Genomic DNA, 27071 nt, shown 5'->3' with positions numbered 1-27071 from the left:
ATCCAACTAACTTGAAACTTCCTTCTTTTTGAGCCTGTGACATAAACCTGGAAAGGATAGTCCTTGTTTGGTTTAAAATGTCTTTTCAGTAAGTTATACTCTGTTTCATTGGAAACCAAACCTCTTCTTTCAAAATAGGTTCTAATGTCAAGCTCAACGTTTATTTCATCACGTTTGACTGCTACTATTTCAGCATTTGGTATTGATTCTTGAGCTGAAGTCGAAGTTCAGTCGCAACGGCAATGCTCAGCTGATCACTATTGCCACTTTTTTCAGAGTCAACCTCACTAATTCGTCGTTTTTTACCCCAAAGCTGGAGAACACTATGTTGTTTTTTCGACATTTTCACACTTGTCCTATCTTTAGCAACACTTGGTTTTAGACTGTCAACTGAAAAGGCTGGGTTTAATTGCAAGAATGACCGCTTCATCCCCTAGAGAAGGACCACCCACGAACAGATGAACTTTAAAAGATAACTGATAGCTCAAAGATTGCTTGACAGAGGGTGAGAAGTTGGACAGGAAATGGCATAACTATGCTGGTGACCCAATTGGGTGATTGCAGGCCGAAAAATCATCGAAAACGGTTAACATATTATGTCTAGATCAGTAATTAGCCACTATCCCTTATTCTGTGAGAAGTATCAGAAAATTATGGGGAAATAAAAAAATCGTGAGATTTCGGGGGGGGGGGGGGGGTACGGGCCCGGAGCCACCCCTCCTGCGTACGTCCCTGGGGCATTGAGAGCTTTGCCCTCTTCACGGGGGGTATACTTTTTTTCACTAAAAGCGTCAAGAGTCAAGTGCAAAGAGTCAAGAATTAGGGACGTTATTCATCCAAAATCCAATCAATGCTGTGATCCGTGGTATAAGCTTACGTTAAATCAATTACACCAAGAACAATTGACAGTTGAGAAATCTGTGTATATACATAAGTAATTAGCACAAGTAATTGTGTCAGATTCTCGGACAGCAATTTTTCAGATCTTAATATTAGGGAACAGACAGCTTCTTGGTTGAGAAACGGTGGGGGGGGGGGCCCAGAGAGGACATTGGTTAGTTCAAAGTTATTACTTATTAGCGAAAATGTATTTCTGATAAATTATTTATGAATCGTTCTATAGATTAGTTATCTTGCTGAGTTGGTTGTCAACTTACGTTGTACAATATCATGAAGTTGGAGAGTTAAATCATTTCTACTTCCAGCCGCTTCGACAACAAGTTCTTTGATTTCCTTCATTCGCATTCGATTGATAGCAGAAGAGCCAAAAAGACCAACAACAGTTCCCAAAATTGATCCCATGATCGACCAATACCTAAAATTATTATCAAAATTAGAAAATATATTTATAATATTGTAAAATTTGCAATTAAGGTGAAAAAAACAACCTCTTTCTCACTTGTCTCAACAAACAGTCAAGAACATTATTGACACTTTTGGTGTGCACATTCAAAAGAGGGAGGGGGGGGGGGCTTTTCAGGGTTAAAATTTTACAAATTTTCTGGGCTGGACATTTTTGATGCAGTCTCAGAGAATAATTTCATCTGACCCCCGAACCCTATAAAGAGATTTGAACACATGTTTTCCGACATTTTTGCCCAAACCTTTTTTGTTTCCTTTTGGTTTCGTTTTCTCTTTTATATTTCAAATCCAGCCAGAAGAAATGATTTTACGACCTTTTCCTAAAACTACGGCTGTAAATACCTCTAAAAGACCTCTAAAAGTCCTCTAAAAGAGTCCTACTACAACTACTAGGTTGGTCCTTATGTATATATCAAAAAAAAATTTTTTTTTCCTGCCTCCCACCATCCTAAACTATTCTTCTATGATAGAAAAAAAAATGTCATTTATTTTTAGGATAACTTCATGTTTGGGTATGCTTAAAGCACCCGAATTTGGATTATACTCGAATGTTATAGAAATCGGGTGTATATAAAGAAAATCATTGTTCAGGGCATATAATTATTAGTTAATTGTGTATTTATTGTGAATTCTAACACGAAACTGGTGTTATGTGTTATACAAAGAGATAACTGAAGGGATTCAGGGTAATATATTAATAATCAATTAGGTGTTTGTACATTTTCACATAAATTATTTTGTTTTACAATCGGTCATGGCAATTTCTACATCCACATGCAGTAAAAAGGAAGTGTACCTGGCTTGGTTCAGCTTTGGAAGATCTATATGGTTCAAAATTGCTATCGATTGGTGATGTTCTAAGGCTCTTTGCCACAAAGCTGAAAGTAGCCAAGACTAAACATGAGGCAGCAGTATCAGTGATTAAAGATGTTCAAATTTTCTGGGAGAAAGCTAGAATGCCCATGCGCCGGAGTGATCATGCAGTTGCCCAACTTGAAGCTTTAGTGCAGAGATGGGAAGGGTTGAAGAAAAACAAAGCGAGAAGGACAGCAACTCACATAGCCATTGAGGATGAATTTAAGGAAGCTTTCAATGTTTGACGTAGCTCACCAGGACGAGTTACAGCTCATCAAAATTTAGGAAGATAAGCCATTCTTGTTGGACTAGCGGGATAAAGGAAGGCGTGGGGTTATGGAAGGGGTTGACATGTCTCTTACAAAAAAGGAAAAAGTACAGGAAAATAAACAAAAAAGCCAGTTTCACTTGAAGACGAAACAGCAACTTGACATAGCAAATCTGAATCGAACTGTGTTATTAGAGTCTTCTGATTCGTCTTCTAGTAATGATGATGCAGACATGGAAGTATTACAAAGAATCGGCAGTGAAGCCACCAAAGAACCATGTACACCAAAACAAAACGTGGAAGAACTAAGAATTTAACTCCTGCACTCCTGTCATCCCTAGACCGCAAAAAGACAAGTGACAGGCAAGCAGTTCAGGTCATTACCCCAATAATTCAAGCAACAGGTCACAACGTTCAGGATTTCAGTATCAGCAGATCCTCTATAAGATGTACTGTCAGAAGCATCGTGTCATATTTTCATCTCAGTTGAAGTCTGATTTCAATCCCCAGAAGCCAATGGTTCTTCACTTGGATGGAAAGCTTATGGAAGACCTCACTGGAGATGAAAAAGTTGACCAACAACCGATAATTGTTTCTGGATCTGAACAAAACAACTGCTTTGTATTCCAAAGCTGGCTTAAGGTACTGGTAAAACCATGGCAGATACAATGATGGACACAGTGTCTGACCGGGGCATTGTAGGCAGCATCAAGGTTCACAGCTTTGATGCAACATTAAGCAACACCGGTCGAATGAAAGGTGCCTGTACTCTGTTTGAACAGCATCTTGGTAGAAGTGTTCTATATCTTGCATGCAGACACCACATCCATGAATTAATGCTGGAAGAGGCATTCATAATCACAATGGGACCTTCAAGTGGCCCTGACATCCAGCTGTTCAAACGGTTCAAAGCCTTTTGGCCAAACATTGTGTGTGCTGATTACAAGCCTGGTGTTGGGGGTTCCGGTCATTGCTGTAACTCTGGTTGAGGCCCTGGATGATATGAAGACCTTTTTGACTGATCAGCTGGGTATTTGTCACCAACGTGAAGATTACCGTGAGCTCCTCGGACTTTCCCTGCTGTTCATTTGTGGTCTTTCGGCTCGTGGTGTGATGTTCAGGAAACCAGGAGCATTTCATCATGCTCGTTTCATGGCACGACTGATTTATGCATTGAAAATATACATGTTCAGAGATTCTGGCTTCAAGCTGACAGATCATGTAAATCACTGGTCTGGGCAACTTCTGTGTTTTTTGTGTAGCAAGTGATGTTAAATCGTGGTTCCTTTCTCCTCTGCCAACAGCAGCACCAGCCAATGATTTAATGTTTCTGAAGAGTCTCCACACTTGTGGATTGCCAGAAGCAACTGGTGCACTGAAGAAACTGTGTGGGCAGCTATGGTATCTTAGCGAAGAACTGATAGGACTGGCAATTTTTTACAGGGTGTTGATGCAGCTGAACGAGCAATGGTCGAAGCACTCTACCGAGAAGGAACGGAGGACCCACCGAAGCGAATCACTGTGGACAAAACTATAGTCACCAACAAGAATCTACAGGACCTTGTTACACACAATACAAGGAACTTCTTCCATATCCTTTCTATTCCAGATAGTTTCTTGTCTACAGATCTTGAGACCTGGGTGGATAACGAATCCTATGTGAAGGCTGAAGCAATCGTCAGAGAACTACGAGTGGTGAATGACAAAGCCGAACGAGGAGTTGCCCTTATGCAGGACTACAATTTGCTGCTAACAAAAAATAAAGACCAGATGCAATTTGCTCTGCAAGTAGTTAAAGAGCGTCGCAAACGTTTTCCTGATTCTAACAAGTCAATAATCCTTCAAGGGCAAGCCACAGCCTCTGACAGCCATGGCCCAGCATGACTTTGTAGTGTGTAATTTTTATCAATTACCGAAAGATACGTTTGATATTTGCTATTCCAGTGACATATTTTAACCAGTCATTATGATTGTTTTGACAAACTAATGATTGGATGAGTTTAGTATTGATTATATCTAATACGTCCTCGTTAAATTTTGTTTGCTGAGTGAATTTCCTAAATGTATCCGAAATTGCGTTAAACATTGTCCAAGCAGAAGTATAGCGATTGTATGCTAAACTTCACTTGAATTCAGGATACCCTAAATAATGACCAACTTGGAAAATTGTTTGCCCATGTTGTTAACTTTTAATGTAGACAAAAATGGCAGGGTGGGAGGTTTATAATTCTAACCACCCTAACCACTTCCAATAAGAACTGAACACAACTGGTTATCTAGTGAGAATTTTCTTGAACCCATTGAAATGCGAAATGTACAATGTAATACTTGAACACAAAGCAAACAGACAATTCTGCAGGCAAAAGGTCACCTAGCCCTCTTTAAGATCCCATCCTTGTTACCTCATAAAAAGTTCTTATCTTTTCATGTATTTACACAAAGGTTTTTATTTTAGTTAGGTCTGCACACGGTGGCTTGGTTGTTATGGTATTTAAATTCAAAGGAGAACTTGATTTTGTAGGACAACACATCTTTACATTAGAAAACAGGCAAATATTAAACTTACTTGGTTCGCTCACCTTGTGCTCTTTCTCTTTCGTGTGAATCCCTTACAGCATTAGAAAGAGCACTAAAATTATCTCTTTCACTTTTTTCGTACAATAGCCCCTCATCACGAAGTTTCCGTTCTTCTCTTATGATAGAGTGCTCCTGAGTAATAAGCTTCAAATATCTATCATCCCCTCTTGGTGTTCTGTCCAATTCTAAATGTATATCTTTCAGTTTTTCTTGAATACTATTTAAAGCCATTTGAACAGAACGTCTTTTTTCCTGTGCATCAATGAATCTTGTTTCAGCCTGTAAAAAAAAGGATGAGAATAATTTTTACATTTTATGCAGTAGCACAAACTTAATAAAGAGGAGGGAAACTGTCAAGTTTTTACGAATGACCAGCCTGCTGGTTACCCCTTCGTAGGTGCTGTGCAAATTGTGGACCTGCAGATCAAATTGGTACATTTTTCTTAAACAAGCTTAGTTTTGTTCATAGATATTGTTGCAATCATGTTTTTTTTTAAATAAGGGGGATTAAGGGGGCGTCAATTTCTGAGAGAGGGACAATGCCCATTTTTAAATTGTTTGCCCCCCTCTCTAAGACACTTGCTCACCTTATATCTCCAACTATGCAAACTCAAAACTATTGCATAATTCAGGCTCAAGCAAGGTGCATCATGTCAGGTAGCAGGAGGGGCAGGGGAATGTTGAAGGCCCAAGGACCGGGCTCTTTAAATTTGGGAATTTAGGAAAAAAATTTCACAAAATTGAAAATATTGAAAAGTTGAAATGTTTGCCAAATTTTCACTCTTTATCCAAGAAAAAAAAATTCCGCTACAACTTTTGGTAGATTATAGCCTCACTAACTATGCAATCACTATTAAACCATGGAGCAATCATGTCCAAGCATGTGAATATTTCAGGAAAATAAGCAACATTTCCCTCTGTAGTGACAAGACAGCAGGTTATTTGTGAGCCACGTTCTCATTTAACGTTTTAAAGACAAAACACCAAACAAATTAGCCTATTTGAAACTCCATTTTTCAATGCTGAATTGGAAAAAAAAGTATCATTGGCTGATTTTCTTTCCGGTTTGACTTTAAACGCCAGAACGAAAACGTGGCTTTATTTTGTCAATGGTTGTATTCTGGAGCAATTAGATCATGATTTTGAAGCTAGGAACGCATCTAAAAAGTGAAGAATATTGTTTCTCACAGGTGATAATTATCTGTGATTATTAAGTTAGAAAAGCTGTATTTGCATTGGTTGCAGTCTCAAATCTAAAAGGCAGAAATTCTAGCTCTAATTTTTGTTTTGATTGGAATTACCACTGGCCCGACAATCAAAATAAAACGTTGATTGCAGTCACTCGAGAAACGCAATCAGGCATATCCCTTACTACTTCAGCCTCTAAGATCCTACCTAATGTTCAAACCAAAGTCCTTGAAAAAAAAGCCCTTAGTATTGTTTAGAGTTTCCTGAAAAAGTATCAGAGTTGTTTCTAAAGGAAAGCATACTGGGATTAGACATACCATAAAAATAGGACTTTCAAAATGTTTTCGTTAGGAATTTCTGGATCACCTATCACAAAACTTAGCATCACAGAAGTAGCTAAACCTTCTTAAACTTTTTGGTGCCATAAGTTTTTTGCTTAGTTTTGATGATTTTCGCCTAGATTTTTTCTTCTTTTTTTTTAATTTGGCACCCCTTCTACTCCCAAAAATTGCAGAAGTTTATACGGAAGTCTTTTCAGAAAAAATAGATTTGCGCTTTTTTTTCTACGTTTTAAAGATACTTATGGTGTGTAAATTCCTCATTTTCTCTTTCTTAGCACTTTTCAACAAAACTAAAAAAAAAGCAAAACTCAAATAAAATTCTCAAATTTGGAAAACCTTATTTTCCACAGGGGGTGGGGGGTATTTTTCACGGGGGGGGGGGGTAATAACAGTGGCGTTGTCTGGGGAGGGGGTAAGAGGGGGCAGTTGCCCCCTCAATAATTTGGAGAAAAAACTATAATTCATTGAGTAACTTTGAAACTGTTACTCGTTTTAAGCTTCAAATTCGCTCTTTACTTCCACCAGATATTTTTTTTTAATTAACCCAAGTTCATTTTTAATGTAAAAAACGCGAAAAATAGTGGTCCATTGCAATTACTCATGAATATTTATACAAATATACTGCCTTTGAAGTCTTATCATTAAGGAAATAGGCCATCTACTTCTTATACAAGATCAAGTTTACATCAACCAAGGAGAATTTTGCTCTTGTCAGCAGGTCTAGTGCTTGAAATACATTATAGTGAGAAACAATTTTGACTGTTTTCAATATCTAAATTAGACTAAGGTATGTTAATTTTGCGTTTTAAGCTAGATTAAAGAACAATTTCAAACTTAGTCTTGGCTATCCCATAGGGCAGTGCTGAAGGGATTCATACCTACAAAGGTCTAAGAACCTAAATCCCGAGTATTGAATGGTATTACGATTTTGTTGCTACTGAAAGTAGTTCCTGTGGCGCCAATCATGGGGAGGGAATTCGCCTCCTGGATTTCCCCCATCCCTTGATTTCAGAAATAAAATTTTATTTGGCATTTTCATAAAAAAAAGGAAGAAAAAAGTGCCCACCTCCTTAAATTTTTTATAAGTATAGAATTGAGGCGTTTGAGAAGGAAATATGTTAAGAAAAACAATTCTTAGACCTACTTCATAATGTGTAGAATAATTGTAGTCAACACATTTTGACTGAAACTGCACTATAGTTACCCCCCCCCCTAATATATAAATATATAATCCAAATTATATATATTTCCTGTATTTTGCCATGCGTCACTCTTGTTTTGACCCGTCAAAAGCACACGTTGTGGGCATCAAATGGCACTTTATGATTGCCTTCAAACCTCAGAATTGGCTAATAAATATAGTTTTAGAGGTCCTGAATTGCCCTGGAAACGTAAAGTTCCAGTGATATTCGGTGGGGGTACAATAGTTCCATACGTGACAGCACAAGAGTTCTTCAAAAATACAGTGTTGTATCCTGTTATTGATGTTCTAACTACAGAGATTGAAAGCAGGCTCGAAGAAAACAGTTTCGAAGTTTTGAACAACTTAAGCGTAATGCTAGGTACAAACAAAATGAACAAAGACAGTTTAATCTTTTTTGTAAATACTATAATCTTGATTTTGTATGCTGCATGTCTGAGTTACAGTGTTTTTATGGAGTTGAGGATATAAAAAAAATAAAAACATTTCAGAAAGAGCATCTGTTTTTGCTGAGAAACACTTGAAATGTGTGTTTCCACTGATATTTGATCTATTTAAACTGTACTTCACTATTCCTATGAATTCTGCGTCATGTGAAAGATCTGTTTCTTGCCTTCGACGGTTGAAGATGTACTGCCGCAACACCATGGGGTAAGAAAGATTATCTTCACTTACACTGTTGGCAATTGAAAGAGAAGTACAAATTGACCTTGATAAAGTGATAAAGGAATTTAATATAGAAAAACGCAGAATACTACAATTTTCATAACAAGTCTATGTGTATTGAAAGTTTATTTTATATGTACATTTATCTAGTTTTGAAATATCATAAGGTTCATGCTATAATATAACATTAGACTTGGATTTATATGTAATAGAACTTGGAATTATTCTGTAATTTTGCTTTTGCTTTATGTACCCCACTTATTCCAATGCTATTCATTAATATAAAGCAGCAAATCTACTACCAAATCAATTTAATAAAATGTCATTGGTAATATTTCAACAAATCATGCAAAGTAAAAATTTAGCACAACATATTTAATCTTACAGAGCCAAAATCTGTTCAAAATTGCGTGCAACTGAATATCAGAATACATGGGGTTGTTAGAATGGTGCTGGGTTCAACTATAAGATAAGAGCATTGTGTACTGGGATGGGAGGTTGGGGAAGTGGGGGATAGGTTCTGCAACACTAGTGATGAAGCCTACTGAAAAAGCTGAATGCATATGGAATACACCTTAGCCCACGCAAAAGCTTTTTCAAACAATACTGCTGTTGCCTGCAGCAACTCATTGCTGATAATCTTAGTAAAAGCTTGATCATCAGTAGTCAATTTTATATTTATTTAATGTGTGTTTATTGCTTATTGTGTACTGTATAATATTTTGGATCTAACCTAGTAGCATCTTTGGTAAATGGTAACTTTTCTTCAGTAGTGCTTGAATCAAATTCTTGCACCCTCCCCCTTATAAAAATGCTGGCGCTATGCCCCTGGGGGCAAACACCTAGAACCATCTTAACCCTGGAGTGGTTTTCCCTTAATTTTGGTTTCACTACTTTTCTTTGGTTCTAGGTTTTGAACGCATTCCAATTATTTGAGTTGGATTTTAAGACCATATATTATGATTTTTCTTTCAAATTTAACAAACATTTTTTCTATACTATTTAAAACCATAGCCTACAAATCAGGATTGAGCAAAGTTATGAGTCTTGAACACCTTCTTTGGCCTTTGTGTGTACTGTATATCAATAACTGAAGCTTTTACTTTTATAAACTATAATCTTGTTCAGTACAGAGATGTCACTAGTTTGGGACTTTTAAAAGGACCATTTAGTTAAGAATCAAACAGAATAGTCTTTTTCCCTATATGAAGCTGGTGTCCCCTGAGTGTTTATTTCAAGTCTCTAAACTCTGAATAACACAAACTTATCAAGGATAAGTACCTTTTGGAAGAGGATATGGTAGAAGCACGTACTTCAAAAGAACTTCCAGGTCACAGTTCAAGCACTGGAAATATTCCTAAATATTTCACTCGCCCAACTCTTCTATTTTTCAAGATTACAAAAAACCATAGAATATGATAAATTTTTAGTAAAATTCTAAATGAGAGGTTTGTTGCTATTTTGGAAAGTTGCCTTTTTGAGTTCCCCTGCATTCATACATCACACTTCTAGATTTTTTTTTGTAATTATCATTCAATTTGACTATATGCAGAGAATCATAATATTCTGCAAAATATGTTCAAGTTCAAATCAAAATAATAGTGTAGCACTTTTAGACTACAGCAAAAATATCAAATTCCTAAATGAGAACACTTACAGCAGCAATAGCCAAATAAAAAATGAGGCAAAAACCAAATAAATGAACAAAAAACAAAATAAACAAATACACAAAAATATTTTACAGCCTAACAGGCAGTAAACTGGATTATATAGTGGTGTGCTGACCAGCCTACACTTAAACACTTGGATATTTGGTGCTGATGGCATGCTAATCTAATCTTCAGCAACCATAAGAAAAAATGAGTGCTAGTCAATTTTCTTTTTTGGTATAACAGAATAGATTAAATATTGATGTTGCTGGATAATTGCTAAAATTGAAAAAAAAGTACCTGACAAAACAGAAATTCATATCACTTAGAAATTTTTTTCACTACTGGATTTTTCAAAATTTTCTAAACAAATAATTCATAAGTTTGAATTTTTTAGCCATATATAATGTTAATTATTTTGCATTAGTTTTTAAATGTTTAACTTTACTTAGCTAGAATGAAAATGAACACACTGCTGAATGAATGTTGTAATGCTCTTTCTGAATATACTAATTGTTTCAAACACAATTAAACCCCCCTCCCCTTTAATGGACCAGTGCATAGCCCAAACTATATATACTCATTGTATTTTCAATAATACAACTCTTGTCTTCCTGGCATTTATTTAATGTTTATCCATTAAGGGAGGGGGAGTAATTGAAATGGAAGCAATTAGTATACTTTGAAAGAACATTAAAAGACACATGAACTGGTGTGTTCATCTTGATTCTAGCTAAGTAATGTAAACATTTAAGAATTTAACCTATTTTGATTCTGGCTAAGTAATGTAAACATTTAAGAATTTAACCTATTTTTGAATGCACTGAAGGTTAATATCAGGACCTATAATCATAAATGGATGTTTTTATCTTTAGTCTAATTTTGGAAAAATACTGCCCAATTCTGGACATAAGACTGTGAAGTTAAAACAAAGCATTTTAATTGCATGTATGTTTATTAATAAACAGATTTAATCATAGAAAAGTATTGAGAAGAAGAACAGGCAATATTCTAGATTACTGGTCCTACAGAACAAATGTCTTAAAATAGAAGTAGTACCGCCTGATTCCTTATTTCATGCTTTCAACAAATATTATATTTGTAATTCTGGCAATGCATCCCTCTCTGATAATCCTAGGTATAGCCCTAGGATAAATAAAAAACTAAAAAAAAAACGCTAAAGCAATTAAATACTTACTTTATAATGTGCAGGATGTTTCTATTAATTGGATTATAATATGTCCTTCAATTTTTATTCATATTTTTAAATAGTATTTGATATCAGAATGAGAATCATTTTAATGAAAACAGCTGTCATAGACACATTAAAAAAAATGCATTAAAAGGCGCTGTTTTTTACATGAAAATATTTTTACATGAAAACACTTCTCTTAATTTTATTAAAAGCACTTGTAAAAAAAGGAACAAAGGAGTTACTAAGTCTGTTTGTGCGGCACGAGACGGGCATAAGTTTGCTTTTGCTTCTGGTATTTGCGCGGACAGGCATTTTAGGTGGTAATATTGTCCTATGTACAGGACTAGACAATAAAAATTGGCCAAAACGAATCATCAGCTGAAAACGGCGATCGCGAAGGCTTGGTATTTCAAGTGACTTCAGAGCGGAGCTGTAATCTACATATTTTTCACAAAGAATGATCTTTACAGCTCATTTCTGGATCCCCTCCAAATCATCACTTAAGTAATCTATGTGATGAACTTGTGGGCCCCAGACGGGACACGCATATTCAAGAATGGGTCGAATAAAAGTGAGGTACGCTGTTTTCAGCTGATACACTGGAAAACCTAGGCGGCGCATCGCCACCAGTGTCCGCATAGCATAATGTCCCTTCTTAACCAGCTCTTGTACATGAAAAGAGAACGAACAGTCCACACTAAAGGTGACGCCCAAGATAGTCGCACATGAAGCAGAAGGGAACAAAGTCGCGGGGTAGGTAAAATCACGTTTAAGTGGGTTGAACCTCAAAACCTTTGATTTATTCTCATTAATTTGAAGACTGTTCGCAGTACACTGTGATTTAAACTGATCAAAAAAATTTGGGTGGAACTGGGCTACAGCTTGCGAATCCTTTACGTGGTATTTAAGAAGCGCAGACAAATCATCGACGAATTTAAAACGATCGTCAAAGTCAGAAAGTACATAGTTGATAACAGCCAGGAAAAGAAGAGCTGCTAATTTGGTACCTTGTGGGGCGCCACATGTAATTTCCACCCATTCGGATTCAATATCACCGGGAAAAAGGGCGTACACTTTTTGATACCTGTGACGTAAGAAATCAACTACTAATTGGAGGATGTGCTTACGGGCACCCATTGACTTGAGATTCTGGGTGGCAAGAGGGTGCTTAACCAAATCAAATGCTTTTCGGTAGTCTACCAGAAGTAAATCTACAAACAAGCTTCCAAACTCCAACCATTCAACTACTAGGTGATAAAGCCGTACTAAATAAACAGACGTGCTGCATCCCTTCAAACAACCATACTGGAAGGGGTCAAGCGACTGTGAAATATCCGTGAGAAGTTCACGATATATGAAAGATTCTGCAACTTTAGCAAAGTTCGGTGTGATCAAAATAGGTCTTAACTGATCACATGTCTTAGGTCCTTTAACTTTGGGTATTACGCGAACATAGGCTCGCTTCCAAGCATCGGGAAAGGTTTGTTTACTGAAGCACTGATTGATGATCGATGACAATGGTTTGGCTAAAAACAAGGCATATTCGCGAATAAGTTTGACCGGCAACTCACCAGGGTAGGAACAGCAATTCGGTTTTAGTTTTTTAAGTTCTTTAAAAACAGCAAATTCGGTAAACTGTTTTATTTCGTCAGTTTCACAATCGACTAAGAGATCAACCAGTTCGGCCTCTGTAATAGAGGGGTAGGTGGTACAAATGCCAGCAAAGAACTCGTTTACATCTGAAGCGCTCATTTGAGATCCATCAGGCTTGGGTATTTTTAGCTCACTGTTAACTGACTTGCCAGTCATATGTTTCACTGTGGAATGCCACTTCCGACTGCTACTTTGGAGAAGGGGTACTACCTTTTCCCGAACATAATTTCTTCGCTTGAAACGATTGACGGCCACGATTCGATTTCTAAGTTTCGCCACCACTGCTATTTGTCCAGAACTGTGCAGCTTGCACCTCATCTTGATCATGTGCTAGAGGTTGCTTGTGATTCGTGGCTTATCGGACTCACTTACCACCACAACTCTAGCATGACAAAATTTTTGAAACATCTCTAAAAGAAGAGAGTTCAACTGCTAAACTTTGCTATTAAGGTTTACTATAGAACACAGGTCGTTGAAGCTGTAAGTCCCGATCCACCGACCGAAATCGCAGATTGATTAGTCACTTTGTTTCTCTTTGGCTTCGGTTGGTTATTTTTGGATTGCCAGAGAATTACATAATGATCTGAACTCTGGAGAGGACCTAACGACCGAGGGGAGTAATAACTGTCACTCATGTTTGTAAAAATTAGGTCTAGAGTGCTGCCACTCTGGTGCGTAGCAATGGTAACTACCTGCTTCAGATCAAGGACACTAGATACCCATTGTCTGTTCGTCTGGTTAAAATCGCCAGCTATTATGAAGCCAGGATAGGCATGGGCACGACGAAGTTTATCGATGTAGGTCTATAAGTAGCTGATAAGCTCTTTCCTATTTTTTGCACTCTCTGGGTAATACACAGATGCAATTATCAAACATGAGAACTTTTTTGATAGTTTGGATGGCTTGCACTCTACCCAGACAACTTCGTGACATGAATCGGTTGGTATATTTAACAGCTTAGATGAAATGTCATTACGAATATAGATACCAACGCCACCACCTTTTCTACTCAAGCCTCTATCACAGCGAGTGTTGAAATAGCTAGCGTAGCCTTTTATTCTACCCATTTCATCAGTGATATCCCAGCATTCGGTAACTGCGGCAATAGGAACACTCACTTCTCTCGGTAGTATCTCCATCTCGTCAACTTTATTTGTTAAGGATCGGGCATTACACAGAATGAAATTCGGAAGCTTTGCCTGAGCTGATAACTCTTCAGGACGTAATAGCGGGGAAGTTCATCAGAGGAATACGGTAAGATCGGCTGCAGCTGTGATGGAGAAAGAGTGGGAGGAATTTCGTACCTTTGCAAACATCTTATTTTCACAAGAGTCCTTGGTTCACATACAGCCGTCCTCCGGTCAGAAAGACGTTCCTCAGAAACATGAACGGGTATGGCCGTCTGTCTGTTTTGCCGCCCGCCTCTCTTTCCACGCTGTCTACGCTTTTTTTTAAGCACCACAAGCAGGGAGTCCTCTGGTGGCCGTTTGAGTAATCCAAAAAGTCACAGACTGACAAATGTAAATGGCGTTATAGTCAGTTGAAATGAATTAAGTCTTCTTAAACATTCTTTTTGATAGGCAAAAGTCATCATGATTGCACTTAGTAAAGCTAGCGAGGCCAATTCTTTGAAAGAATGCACCATCAATAAAAGTTGGGAACTCCATACAAACAAGCTAAACTAGAGTTTAGCAGCAACATCTATATGAATCAAAATTAGATGGCGCTGTAGTCAGTTGAAATGAATTAAGTCTTCTTCAGCATTCTTTTTGATAGGTAAAGGTCATTAAGATTGCACTTAGCAAAGCTAGGGAGGCCAATTCTTTGAAAAAATGCACCATCAAAAACAGTTGAGAACTCCACACAAACAAGCTAAACTAGAGTGGCGCAAAAGCAGCTGTAATAGCGCTAGCAGCACCATCTATATCTGACAGATTTTAAGTTCTTTTATAACTGGAAGATGTAATGCTACTGAAAGTTCAAAAAACCTGTTTACCAAGAAATACAAAGCATCTGCAGCAAAACAATAGAAACAAATATTATTAAGGGCTATGTCTGGGACCATCAGAGCAGGTATGGTATGTTGTGCATTGTTAAAAATGTGAATGTTACAATTTAAAAGGGTATAAAACACAGATTCTAATGGTACTACTTTTATTTTATAGAGATTCTGCGGAATCACTAATCTAGAATGGCATCAAAGAATAATTGTATTTGAATAGGATAGACTTTATTTAAGCTCAGAAGCTTTAAAAAATAAGTTTCCCAAGATTGTGGGCTAGCCAGCCAATCTTACCTAGCCTATTCATATCTAAAACTATTTAAGGCTACATCATGTCCAAAAAAGGAACCTGTTATTCAATTTGAGGGTAGATACAGTTTAATCAAAACACTTGTTTAAGATTAGGTATTGTCTAGAGCCCTTTTTTTGGTAAATTGTCTAATTAACAGAATATTGAGATAGTTAAGAAATAAACAAATTTTTTAAATCAAAATTTTACCCAAAATTCATATAATATTCATTTGTGCTGTAAATAAAATTTACCCTGTCCCTTAGCCTGATGGTCAAATATATGCCCTGAATTGTATATATGTTCACTGGTGAAAGTGAACATTAACCAGATTTTTGTCATTCATGGTAATATGTGCACAATGAATTTAATTTTCTATTGTGTTTACAAACCCTTAAATTAATTTGAAGAAAAGAGTGACTTGCAGAAAATTCAATACATAGGCAATATAAAATTTAGGCCATATGTTTGAAAACTAGAGGCACAGTATATAAATAATAGACAGTATGATCGTTCCCTATCTCAACAATTATAAAAACCTGGACCAAGATGCAAGTGCTCTGGAGAATATTTAAACAACAATAAACATAAGCAACATTCAATTTTTTCATGGGTAGACAAGTCAGATTTCTCTTGAATGCAAAACTTGGCTTCAATGTTATAACACTAAATTTTAAAGAATCTAATTTTAAATTAATTTATTCCAATACATATATGAAAATCGGTAATTAGTAGTCCAATGTTATTATTAAATGTTTTCAGGAATTACAAGTAGGTTTTGAAGTCTTGAGTTGGTTTCAAAGGCATTTTGAGACAGTTTCTGCCAAAATACATGTTCCAGGGTAATTGGACTGCTGATGCTGATGAATTAAATGAGAGTATATATATATATATATATATATATATATATATATATATATATATATATATATATATATATATATATATATATATATATATATATATATATATATATGTGCTCTGGAGAACATTTAAACAACTATAAACATAAGCAATATTCAATTTTTTCATGGGTAGACAAGTCAGATCTCTCTTGAATGCAGAACTAGGCTTCAATGCTGTAACACTAAATTTTAAAGAATCTAATTTTAAATTAATTTATTCCAATACATATATGAAAATCATTAATTAGTAGTCCAATGTTATTATTAAATGTTTTCAGGAATTACAAGTAGGTTTTGAAGTCTTGAGTTAGTTTCAAAGGCATTTTGAGACAGTTTCTGCCAAAATACATGTTCCAGGGTAATTGGACTGCTGATGCTGATGAATTATATATATATATATATATATATATATATATATATATATATATATATATATATATATATATATATATATATATATATATATATATATATATATATATATATATATATATATATATATATATATATATATATATTATATATATATATACTATATATATATATATATATATCATATATATATATATATTATATACTATATATATATATACTATATTATATATATCATATATATATATATATATATTATTTATATATATATATATATATATATATATATATATATATATATATATATATATATATATAATACATATATATAATACCAAAATACATGTTCCAGGGTAATTGGACTGCTGATACTGATGAATTAAATAGAGTATATATATATATATATATATATATATATATATATATATATATATATATATATATATATATATATATATATATATATATATATATATATATATATATATATATATATATATATATATATATATATATATATATATATATATATATATATATATATATATATATATATATATATATATATATGTATAAATCATCAGCCTTAATCTTACTGTTGTATTATCTTTATACAGTGAATAGAGAGTTGGGGTAGGCTAAAGTTTCTTTGCAATGTAAATGAATGTTAAATTTGGATTCAGGATGAAATTTTGATTCTAAAGATATTTCTATTTCTACAAGTAGGTTTTGAAGTCTTGAGTTGGTTTCAAAGGCATTTTGAGACAGTTTCTGCCAAAATACATGTTCCAGGGTAATTGGACTGCTGATGCTGATGAATTAAATGAGAGCATATATATATATATATATATATATATATATATATATATATATATATATATATATACTCAAACTCAAAACAACCAGATATATTATTAAAGAATAAAAAAGGGAAGGAGAATAATTGGTATGGCTGCAACACTGCATATTTGTATTTGTATGACCTTCTCCAATTGATAGAATAAGCCCTCTTCACTGGGTATTCTCACCAGCGCCATCTTTTTTCTCGGGTAGATTGGCACGCCATCTACAGTTTCAATTTTATATTGTGCTATTTTTGATTCTTTATCGGTAAGAAGTGTACTGGGAACTAGCAGAAGAGGGGAAGGAACCTCCCGCAAGCGACGTATTGTACCCGCCGGTATTAAGTTACCCGTAAGTTGCGGGGAACAGTTGAGGGGGTCCTTACACTTCCCTTGTTCCTAGGTTCCTTCGTTGCCGAGCTGTATTTCATTTCGTACGATGATGCCGCCCGATCGACTAGTCCTGAATGCGGTTTTAAATTTTGCTGTATGGGCAAGGAGTACAGGAAATACGTCTGCTGACATTATCCAAACTGGTTGCGGATTTTTTCCTGAAGAGAAAATTAATGAAGCAAAGAAGTTTATTTGGTCCGAGGGACAGATGTCTACCCGCCAAACGGATAGGCAGAAGAAAGTGGATACGTTTGCGGACATTCTGAAAGTGTGGGATTACTGTGATAAGAATAATGTCCAGCTACCGAAGTTCGTCATATATGAGCCGGATGAAGTACCCTCTATTCCTGGTGAAGTTACAGCGACTCTTTCGCGCAAAGTAAATGACTTGTGCCTAGAGTTCCGGAACTTCGTCTCGGCCCAAAGCTACGCTGTTCCGAGTATGTCTGCAACTACTGAAGTTTCTATCAACAGTGTCTCTATCAATAATGGTCATGCTCATGTCAGTACTAAGCCATCCTATGCCGTTGTACTGAAAGACCTACCAGAGACTCTAGACAACCCAATTGCTCGTAAGGGTTTCGTGGATAGTTTATGTCCAAATTCTGACGACATTAGCGAACTTCGCAAGACTAAACAGGACTGGAAGCTCTACGTCAAGTCGAAGGCGACTGCAGAGAAGATTATGGAAAATATGAGGTCTAGGACACCCACGGTTACAGCGTCACTGAAGGAGCGCTTGTTCATCGGAGTTCTAAAACGAGTCCCAAATAGTATGTCCCACACGGATGTCGAAACTATTGTCCCAAATGCCGTAAAAGCAGTGGAAATAGGAAAATACGAACATTCGAAAGTATTCAAGGTGTACTTTGAATCCAGAAAGAATCTAGACCGTTTTCTCGCGGACTCCGTCCGCGTTGGCTACGAGAAGCTGCCTGCCGAGGAATTTAATTTCCTACCGAAACGTTGCTACTCCTGTCATGGACTCGGTCATGTGGCGGCAGATTGCGCCGCATCTCCCATCTGTGGCCGCTGTGGTGGCACTGACCACGTATCTAGTAAGGACAATAAGTGCAACAACGATATGTTCTGTATCACATGTAAAAAAAGAGGTCATACATGTTACAGTGTTCGGTGCCCTTCAAATAGACCTACCCCAGCGAAGAAATGAATCGAGGACCCTTAGCCTCTTATGCGATTGCCTCGTGGAATATAAATGGAAATCTGTTAAGTCGGTCTGTGTTTTTGAAGGACTTTTTATCGAAGTGTGACATAGTGTGTATTCAAGAACATTTTGCAAACACTTTGAGCCTGAGCCTTTTGGAACTATCAACTAATCACAAAGTGTTCTCGGTTGCTGCGCGCCGCTCTCAGTCTCATGGCCGGCCATGTGGTGGTCTAGCGACTTACGTGAAGTCGTGTTTTACTTCTTCTGTCTTTGATTCAGCAAGTGACTTTTTAGCGGTTAGAATCCAGAATGTGGTTGTGCTGAATGTATACTTACCCACGAACTATCGCGATGACCGTTCTGAGAGACTTTTTGCCATTAGTGTCGCTCGTTTATCTAAGTGCTTGGGAAAAAAAAAATAGCAGGGCTTATGCTGCATCGTGACTGGTGACTTCAATTGTGACCTAACTGACTAACTTAATTATTATGGTGATTATGTTCGTCCAAGTATTATATTCGGTCTGTTTGATGATGATTACTTGGTTGCGCCGAAGAATAAGAGTTTTACTTACGTCCATAATTCGGGTAGCACATCTAATTTAGACCATGTTTGTCACACGCGATCTGTAACTATTGTGGAAGTTGGTGTTAGTGATTCTAGTTTTACGTCAGATCATTTTCCTCTGTTTTTTAGTGCTCGGTTTGATGATGTCGGTCCTTCTTTTATCCCGTTTGCTAAAAAGCGATCTGTGTTTTATATTAGTGATTGGGATAGGGCGTCATCTGATCTCTTCCAGAATGCGTGTAATGATATTCTGGCGAAAATTCGCGTACCGTTTGATTTATTAATGCGGAGTTCAAAACAGAATATGCGGGATTCTCGAATTCGGCTGAATCTATATTGTAGTGAACTTACTCATGCCCTATCCCTTGCAGAAAAATCGGTGGTACCCATTAGGCGAGTAAAATCTGGAACCGAAGAGCCCGGTTGGTCAACTAATAGTAACTTGCGCACTGCTTGCTTTTCTGCTAAATTTTGGCTCTCGGTCTGGATTGAAGCAGATAAGCCGCGGGATGGGTGGCTGAGAAAACTGTACATCTATACGAAACGTCAGTTTGCAAAGCAGCTCTCTTTGCATCGGAATTCGATTATTTCGTCTTGTTCGGAAGAAGTTCGGTCGCGGCCTAATAAGCTGTGGTCTAGTCTTGTGAAAGAGGCGCCAAGTCAAACCCCGTCTCTTATACCACTTTCTTCATGGATTGAGCATTATAAAAAAGAATTTTCTGCTCCGGATCCCCATCTTCAAAATAGTTATAAAGCGAGACTCCAAGATTTCTTTGAGCATGCATCTAGTCCGGGACCGATTATTACAAAGAGTCTGATTATTTCTGCAATTGGGAAACTGAAGAAAAAAAGTCTAGAGGATATGATGGGATTTCTGCACAACATTTGTCGTTGTGTGGGGGTATGTTTATTGAGCATTTGGTCCTCCTTTACCAAATGATATTTAATTTGGGAATTGTGCCCGAGTCTTTTTCAATTGGATGTCTGACTCCTATCCCAAAGAAAAATAAACCTCCTTCCGATTGTTCGTCTTTTCGCCCAATAACGGTTTCAACTGTTTTTTGTAAAATATTTGAAAATCTGATTATTGAGGAGCTTCGTACTAAATGTACAGTTCAGGCCCATCAGTTCGGTTTTCAGTCTCGCCTCGGATGCGGCCATGCTCTTTCTGCTTTAGTATCCGCTTTAGTTGACGCAGAAGACCGCGGTGAAAGCATCGCTTTAGCCACTCATGATGTAAGGCGCGCGTTTGATTCGCTTCTCCACGAGGCGATTATACTGAATATGGGTTTGGCCGGTGTTGATCCCTGCTCTCTAGCCCCACTGGCTGACATGTATGAAAATCTAAAAGCGGAACTTAAACTTCCTTTACCAGCGAGTGAGTGCACTAGCCTGTTGAATGATGTTGCTGTTTCTCCGCGTGGTAATCCCCTTCTCCCGGTAAAGAAGGGGTAAGACAAGGTGCCATTTCGTCACCGACAGCATTTAATAACAGTATCGTAAAGCCGCAATCGAAGTCACTTATGACTTACATTCTGCGCGGTGTTGATTTATCTTTGATTGGTTATGCGGACGATGTACTGAACCTGAGCCGCTTTCTGCAAGGACTAGAAGATAATTTTACTCGACTACAACAAGAGTATGCTCAGATTGGACTTCAGTTTAATGCCGACAAGTCTGAAGTACTGCTGTTTAATTCGAAATCTGAGGCTGGTCGAAGCATCACACTTGGTGTTTCTACTGTTGGGCTCGCCGGTGGCATTGTATATCTGGGCCTTCCTATTGGACGGTCAATACTAGAGACGCGGCGGTTACTGCTTTCTCATTTTCAGAAGCGGGTTTCATTTACGTATAGCCGTATTGTGGCAAATAAGCGGAAGTTTGACCGTCGTCTGCTGGCCCGGGTGTACAATGCTATGGTTTTGCCTCATTATTTGTACCTCAGCCCATTCTGGCGTATATTTACGGCTACAGATAGACTGAAATTGCGTTCAGTGTACTACAAGTATGCAAAGTTTTTGTTGCGTTTACCACCATGGACAAGCAATCGATATGTTTCGCATCGGTACGGCATCATGAATCCTGAAGAAGCTATCCTAGCGCAGATTACTCCATATAATTTGTCACTTAAGTCCCATCCCTGGGCTATGTTTCTCCAGCAGTTTTTGGCATAAGGTGTTGGTTGTTGTGTTTGGTTTTTTTTTTTTTTTTTTTTGTTTGTTTCAGAAGAATTAGTGTTTTTGCGTTTTTTCTTGTCTTTTGTTGTGCTCCATCTGTTTTTAATTGATGGGTAATAAATGCATTTATTTTATTTTTATTTATATACAGTGTGCTGTAATAATGCAAAAGCTAACAATAACATTGATTTGAGAATGGAAAGAAAGATCAAGAATGAATTTACCACTTTGCAAACCACTTCACCAGCTCACCAAGTTTCTTTCTGCTTTTGCAATTACAAATAATACAAAGTCACACCAATTTTCAGTGACTGACAAATACATATCAACCCACTAATGTCAGAGTAAGTGGGAGGAGCTGTTTGTATGCACCAAGAATAAAGTGCCAAAGATCATCAGCCTTAATCTTACTGTTGTATTATCTTTATACAGTGAATAGAGGGTTGGGGTAGGCTAAAGTTTCTTTGCAATGTAAATGAATGTTAAATTTGGATTCAGGATGAAATTTTGATTCTAAAGATATTTCTATTTCTTAGTTATCTCAGAATTATCTCATTATTTGAAAAGATTACTCAATAGGCTAGGTGGTAAATGTTTCACAGTTCATATTATTGACCTACAAATAAAGTGAGCATACCACTTGATGCCCTTTTTTCTGCTCTTTACAAATATAATAATCACTTTTCTTGCAAATCCAATTTTAAGCCCTTGAAAGCAATAATTCCTTCTGTATGTAAAAATAGGTTATAACGTTTTTTTTTTCAAACTTACCATTTCATTATAATTCCATTTTGTAAAAGTTGTATAATTCACAAACATTGATTTGTCAAGATTAAGTTGAATAAATAAAATTCAAAACAAATCTGCTATGTTTCCTTCTTATTCTGTTAAACTGCTTAAAAACTGCCATTAACATGGCAGATGGAAAAATGGAGAAATTGTTTTGAGTTTTGTATCCAACTTAATTGTTACAGATCAATGCTTGCAGGTTATGTAACTTTGACAAAACAGATTTTACATTGAAATAACAAGTTTGAAACCAGTATTTTAATCCTTTTTACATAAAAAAAATAGAAAGAAATTATCATTTTTAAGGGTCCAAAACAGGCTTAAAACTGAATTTGCAAGAAAAGCAATTATTATATTCAGAAAGAGCATGGTGTTTTCCAGGGGGAGAACCTTTATCCACACTATTTTCCTTGTTTTTCCAGATTTTCAATCACATTTTCAATATTTATGTCTATTCTCCAAGTCTTGAAAATCATTCATAAAAAAAAAACACCCAAGAGCTATCTAACTAATCTAACCTAACCTAAATTTATCAGTATTTGCCTATTTATATCTTTTTGCTAGATGGCAGTGATGGTGTTTAACCTTAATATACAGACTATTTGGAAACAGATAAATGTAGTCAAATCTGTTTATTTTTCACAATTTTGTTAAAAAAAAAATATACAACAGTGAAAGAAGTGATGATGAAGGTCTGGTAAATTTCTAGGTGGCACTATAGTTTAGCTAGGATCAAAGTGAAAACGTCCCTTGATGCCTTTGTTTATGCTCTTTCATAATTTAAAAATTGCTCCTGTTGCAAATTGCATCTTGAGCCCTTAAAGCGGCCCCAAAGGTATTTTATATGAATGATAAGAGCATAAAAAAAGCAAAAAATGATGTTTTCACTTTCATCCTAGCTAAATTATGTGGTCCACTACAAACTTACTGTGAAATTTACCCCCCCCCCTTACCTCTCTAATATTTTTCTTAACATGCCTCCTTATGTACTGGAATGGCCATACATTTATACCAAAATATTAATATACAAATACTGATAAAATAGGTTAAGTTAGGTGAGATCAGTTAGATGGCACCTGGGTGTTTGTTTATAAATAATTTTCAAGACTTAGAGAATAGACATGAATATTGAAAATATGATAGAAAACTAGGGTGAAATTCTACTTTATCTACTTTTGGCTAACTTGGAAAGGGGTTAGGTTAGGAAAATGAAACTTTCAGAGATGTGTTTACAGGCTGAAGTATGTCCCAGGAAGGTATTCTGAAGTACCTACCTCCACTCCTTCTCCCTCAAGAGGGTACTGAAATTTGTCTACATGAAAGGTCTATTGAAATTTTGACAAAAAACAATTTACCTGTTTCTTTTTCTCTGGCTTTAGTTCTGAAAATGCAATTCCTGTCTTTTGAGTAGGATTTTAAGCCATTGTCTTTTTTTGAAAATTTAGGAAATGTATTTGCATATCTTTAACACCTTATAAATTGGGATTGAGAAAAGTTGTGAAGTGGAAAAAAACTTTGTTGTACTTCATTTAAGCAAAAGATATATTTTACCAGGTTTCACTTCTATAACACACAGATTTTTAAACATCATCAAAGGTCAGGACCCTCTAGAGGGAGAAAGGGTGGAGGTAGGTACTTCAAATACCTTCACATGACATGCTTTAGCCTGTAGACCTATCCTTGAAAGTTTCATTTTCCTAGCCTAACCCCTTTCCAAGATAGACAAAAGTAGCTAAAGTAGGATTTTACCTCATTTTCGATAGAATTCATTATTATATTTGTAATCAGCATAAAAAAAGGCATTGAATGGTAATACTCACTTTAGTTGTAATTTAATTATATGATTTGATAAATATTTACCTAATTGGTTTCTGGATTCTTGACTATTTACTGTAGGCTATAGGCTATTTTATCTGATAGGTTTTTAGATGTCTGGGAAATAGTTGACTTGGATGAACAATTTTTTCAAGAATGCATCTACAATGCAAATTAGGGTAAAATTCTACTTTAGTTACTTTTGAATATCTTAGAAAGGGGTTAGGTTAGGAAAATGAAACTTTCAGGGATTGGTCTACAGGCTAAAGTATGTCCCAGGAAGGTATTTTGAAGTACCTACCTCCACTCCTTCTCCCTCTAGAGGGCCCTGACCTTTGATGACCTTAAAAATATGTGAGTTATAGAGGTGAAACCTTGCAAAATAGATCTTCTGCTTAAATGAAGTATAACAAAATTGTTTTCAGCTTCACAACTTTGCTCAATCCCAATTTATAAGGTTTTAAAGATATGCAAATACATTTCCTACATTTTGGAAATAAACATTGATATGGCACAAAAATTCTGCTCAAATAAATGAAATTGCATTTTCAGAGCTAAAGCCAGAGAAAAAGAAACTGATAACTGAAAATTAAGGTAAAATGTTGTTTTGTCAAAATTTCAATAGGTAGGCTACTAGACCTGTCATGTAGGCAAATTTCAGGACCCTCTAGAGGGATAAGGAGTGGAGGAAGATACTTCAAAATACCTTCCCAGGACATACTTTAGCCTGTAGACCTATCCCTGAAAGTTTCATTTTCCTAACCTAACCCCATTCCAAGATAGCCAAAAGTAGCTAAAGTAGAATTTTACCGAAAAAGAATCTTAGCCCCCCCCCCTATATGTGTCAATTCAAGATATATATTTGCACATATGGGGGTGGAGGTTAGGTTAGAGGGGGCTGAAATTCATTTCCGATAGAAATGAATATTATATTCGTAATCAGCATAAAAAAGGCATCGAATGTAGTATTCACTTTATTCCTAACTCAATAATATGATTTGGTAAAAATTTACCAACAATTAATTGGTAAATAGGCTATAGGGTAGGCTAGCCTAATTTCCAAGTGGAGAAACTTAAAGAGAAGACAAACCACAAGAACTCTATCCTGGGCTTCTTTAACTTCACTGATGCCTATAAAATCTTCGTATTTTTTTATAGAACCATTCCACTTTGCCCATAGAGAGTCTGTTAGTCTTCTATATTTTAACATTGTCCTAAAGACCAAAACCAGCGCTTAACACAATTTAAATTTCATGCTTAAATTGATTTTCCACAGTTTTCCAAGAATCTGTACTAATTTTTGGGCCAAAATAGCTCCGAAACAGATTATTTACAGTGCCGGGGTGTACAGAACATTCCCAAGAATATAAATACATACTTAAAGACATTTCTGGGAGAGTATTTTCAGTAAATTATTGAGTACTTTTTTCGAGTATTTATCTGTACTTAAGTATTTTTTACATTTTTGTGTTGAGCTTCTCTGGAGCTATCTAGAAATTAGAAGAAAATTTGAAATGTTGGGCTTAATGAAGAAAATAATTTTAATTAGAAATCTGACACGGTTATTTTTTGAGGTGGTAAATTTAAATTCAAACCAACGTTGATATTTTCTGATAAAGTGACTCGCAGATGAGCGTGGGAAGATTTGAATTTGATGTCAAACGGGTAAAAAACCTTGTCTCGCTAGACTCATAAAATTTGTAAAATCAGAATTTGAAGTTGTCATTCTAATAGTTTTGATTCAATTCTCTCTTGGTTTTATTTTTCCTAATCTTTCCATATAACTTTTTCTTAGTTCTCAGTAAAATCAAATAAACTTATATGTTGGTGGGTGACGTTAATGAAATTTTTCAATCTGGTTCAGGAAGTAAAATTCATCTCTTACGTTAAAATTTTGTCAGAAAACTAGAAGAGTATACTGAAAGCTCAGCAGCCTTGTATTTGTATTTTTTTTTTTTTTTTTTTTTTTTATTCCAATATTAACAGCACCAGGTACTTCAAAGTATCTGATATGCCGCTATTCAATTACCTCTTTCAATGGCCTCGGAGTTTTAAATGTCTATTGAACCTTCTTTTGAAGGTGTCAACAGAGGGATTTGCAAGGATAATTTCCCCAGGAAGTTCGTTCCAGATAGAAGTGCAACGCCGGATGAAGCTGTTCCTCAAGTACTCGGTTTTCGGCGTATCCTCCTTTAGATAATTGGACCGAGCTGTGTGCCTTCGTGTCTGCCTTGTCGGCTGTACAAAGGGGGGCACAATTCGAGAGAGCTCGTCTGAGGGAGGCGAATTCATGTACTTGTAGAAAACTGCCATCAAAGCTATATCAAACCTTTTATTTAGAGGCTGGAGCAATTTTTTTATAGAGGCGCAGCCCGCCCTGTTTGCCCTATTCTGGATCTTCTGAAGTGGTGCCAACAGCGTTTTCGGAGCACCAGCATATAGCGGGCATCCATATTCAGCTATGGGTCTCATGCAAGACTTATAGAGTGGGATGATCGAGCTTGATGGAAGAAGGTTTTTGCAGCGAAGAGTCGACGAAGCTCGTCGACCCACTTTATAGCTTCATTTTTAAAGATGAAACTGGGGTGTTCACGAGGCACCTTTGATCGGGTAATTAGAAGCTCCTTTGTTTTCGATGCATTGAAGTTGATCATCCATGCATCAGACCACTTTTCAGTTTTAAAAAGATCCATCTGTAGGGAAAGAGAGGCTTCTGTTGGATCTTCGTGTTTAGGGGCGGCTTAATGCGTCATGATATCGTCGGCAAAGTAATGCTGAGGGTTTGCGAGCTTGTCTCCC

At 36.3% G+C, this 27071-nt stretch overlaps 1 protein-coding gene across 2 annotated transcripts in view; it reads right to left on the bottom strand.

Annotated features, from left to right (window-relative positions):
• The window catches only part of LOC148946789 (mitochondrial potassium channel-like), a 34789-nt gene extending 9291 nt beyond the window's left edge, over nt 1–25498 (bottom strand). For both annotated transcript variants that reach the window (XM_089097146.1, XM_089097145.1), the window contains exons 1-3: nt 25363–25498; nt 5052–5341; nt 1158–1315 (exon numbers count right to left, since the gene is read on the bottom strand). In XM_089097146.1, coding sequence (XP_088953272.1) covers nt 1158–1315; nt 5052–5341; nt 25363–25482 — 568 coding nt within the window. In that variant the 5' untranslated portion in view covers nt 25483–25498. The remainder of the gene's footprint in view (nt 1–1157; nt 1316–5051; nt 5342–25362) is intronic.
• Nucleotides 25499–27071: the final 1573 nt, after the last annotated feature.

This window comes from Artemia sp. Qi Xiang Cuo, chromosome 11 (assembly GCF_049724085.1).
Source record: "Artemia sp. Qi Xiang Cuo chromosome 11, ASM4972408v1, whole genome shotgun sequence".
NCBI classification, from domain to species: Eukaryota; Metazoa; Arthropoda; class Branchiopoda; order Anostraca; family Artemiidae; genus Artemia; species Artemia sp. Qi Xiang Cuo.
Note: the sequence above shows the minus strand (reverse complement) of the source record. Positions and strands in the feature narration are given on the sequence as shown.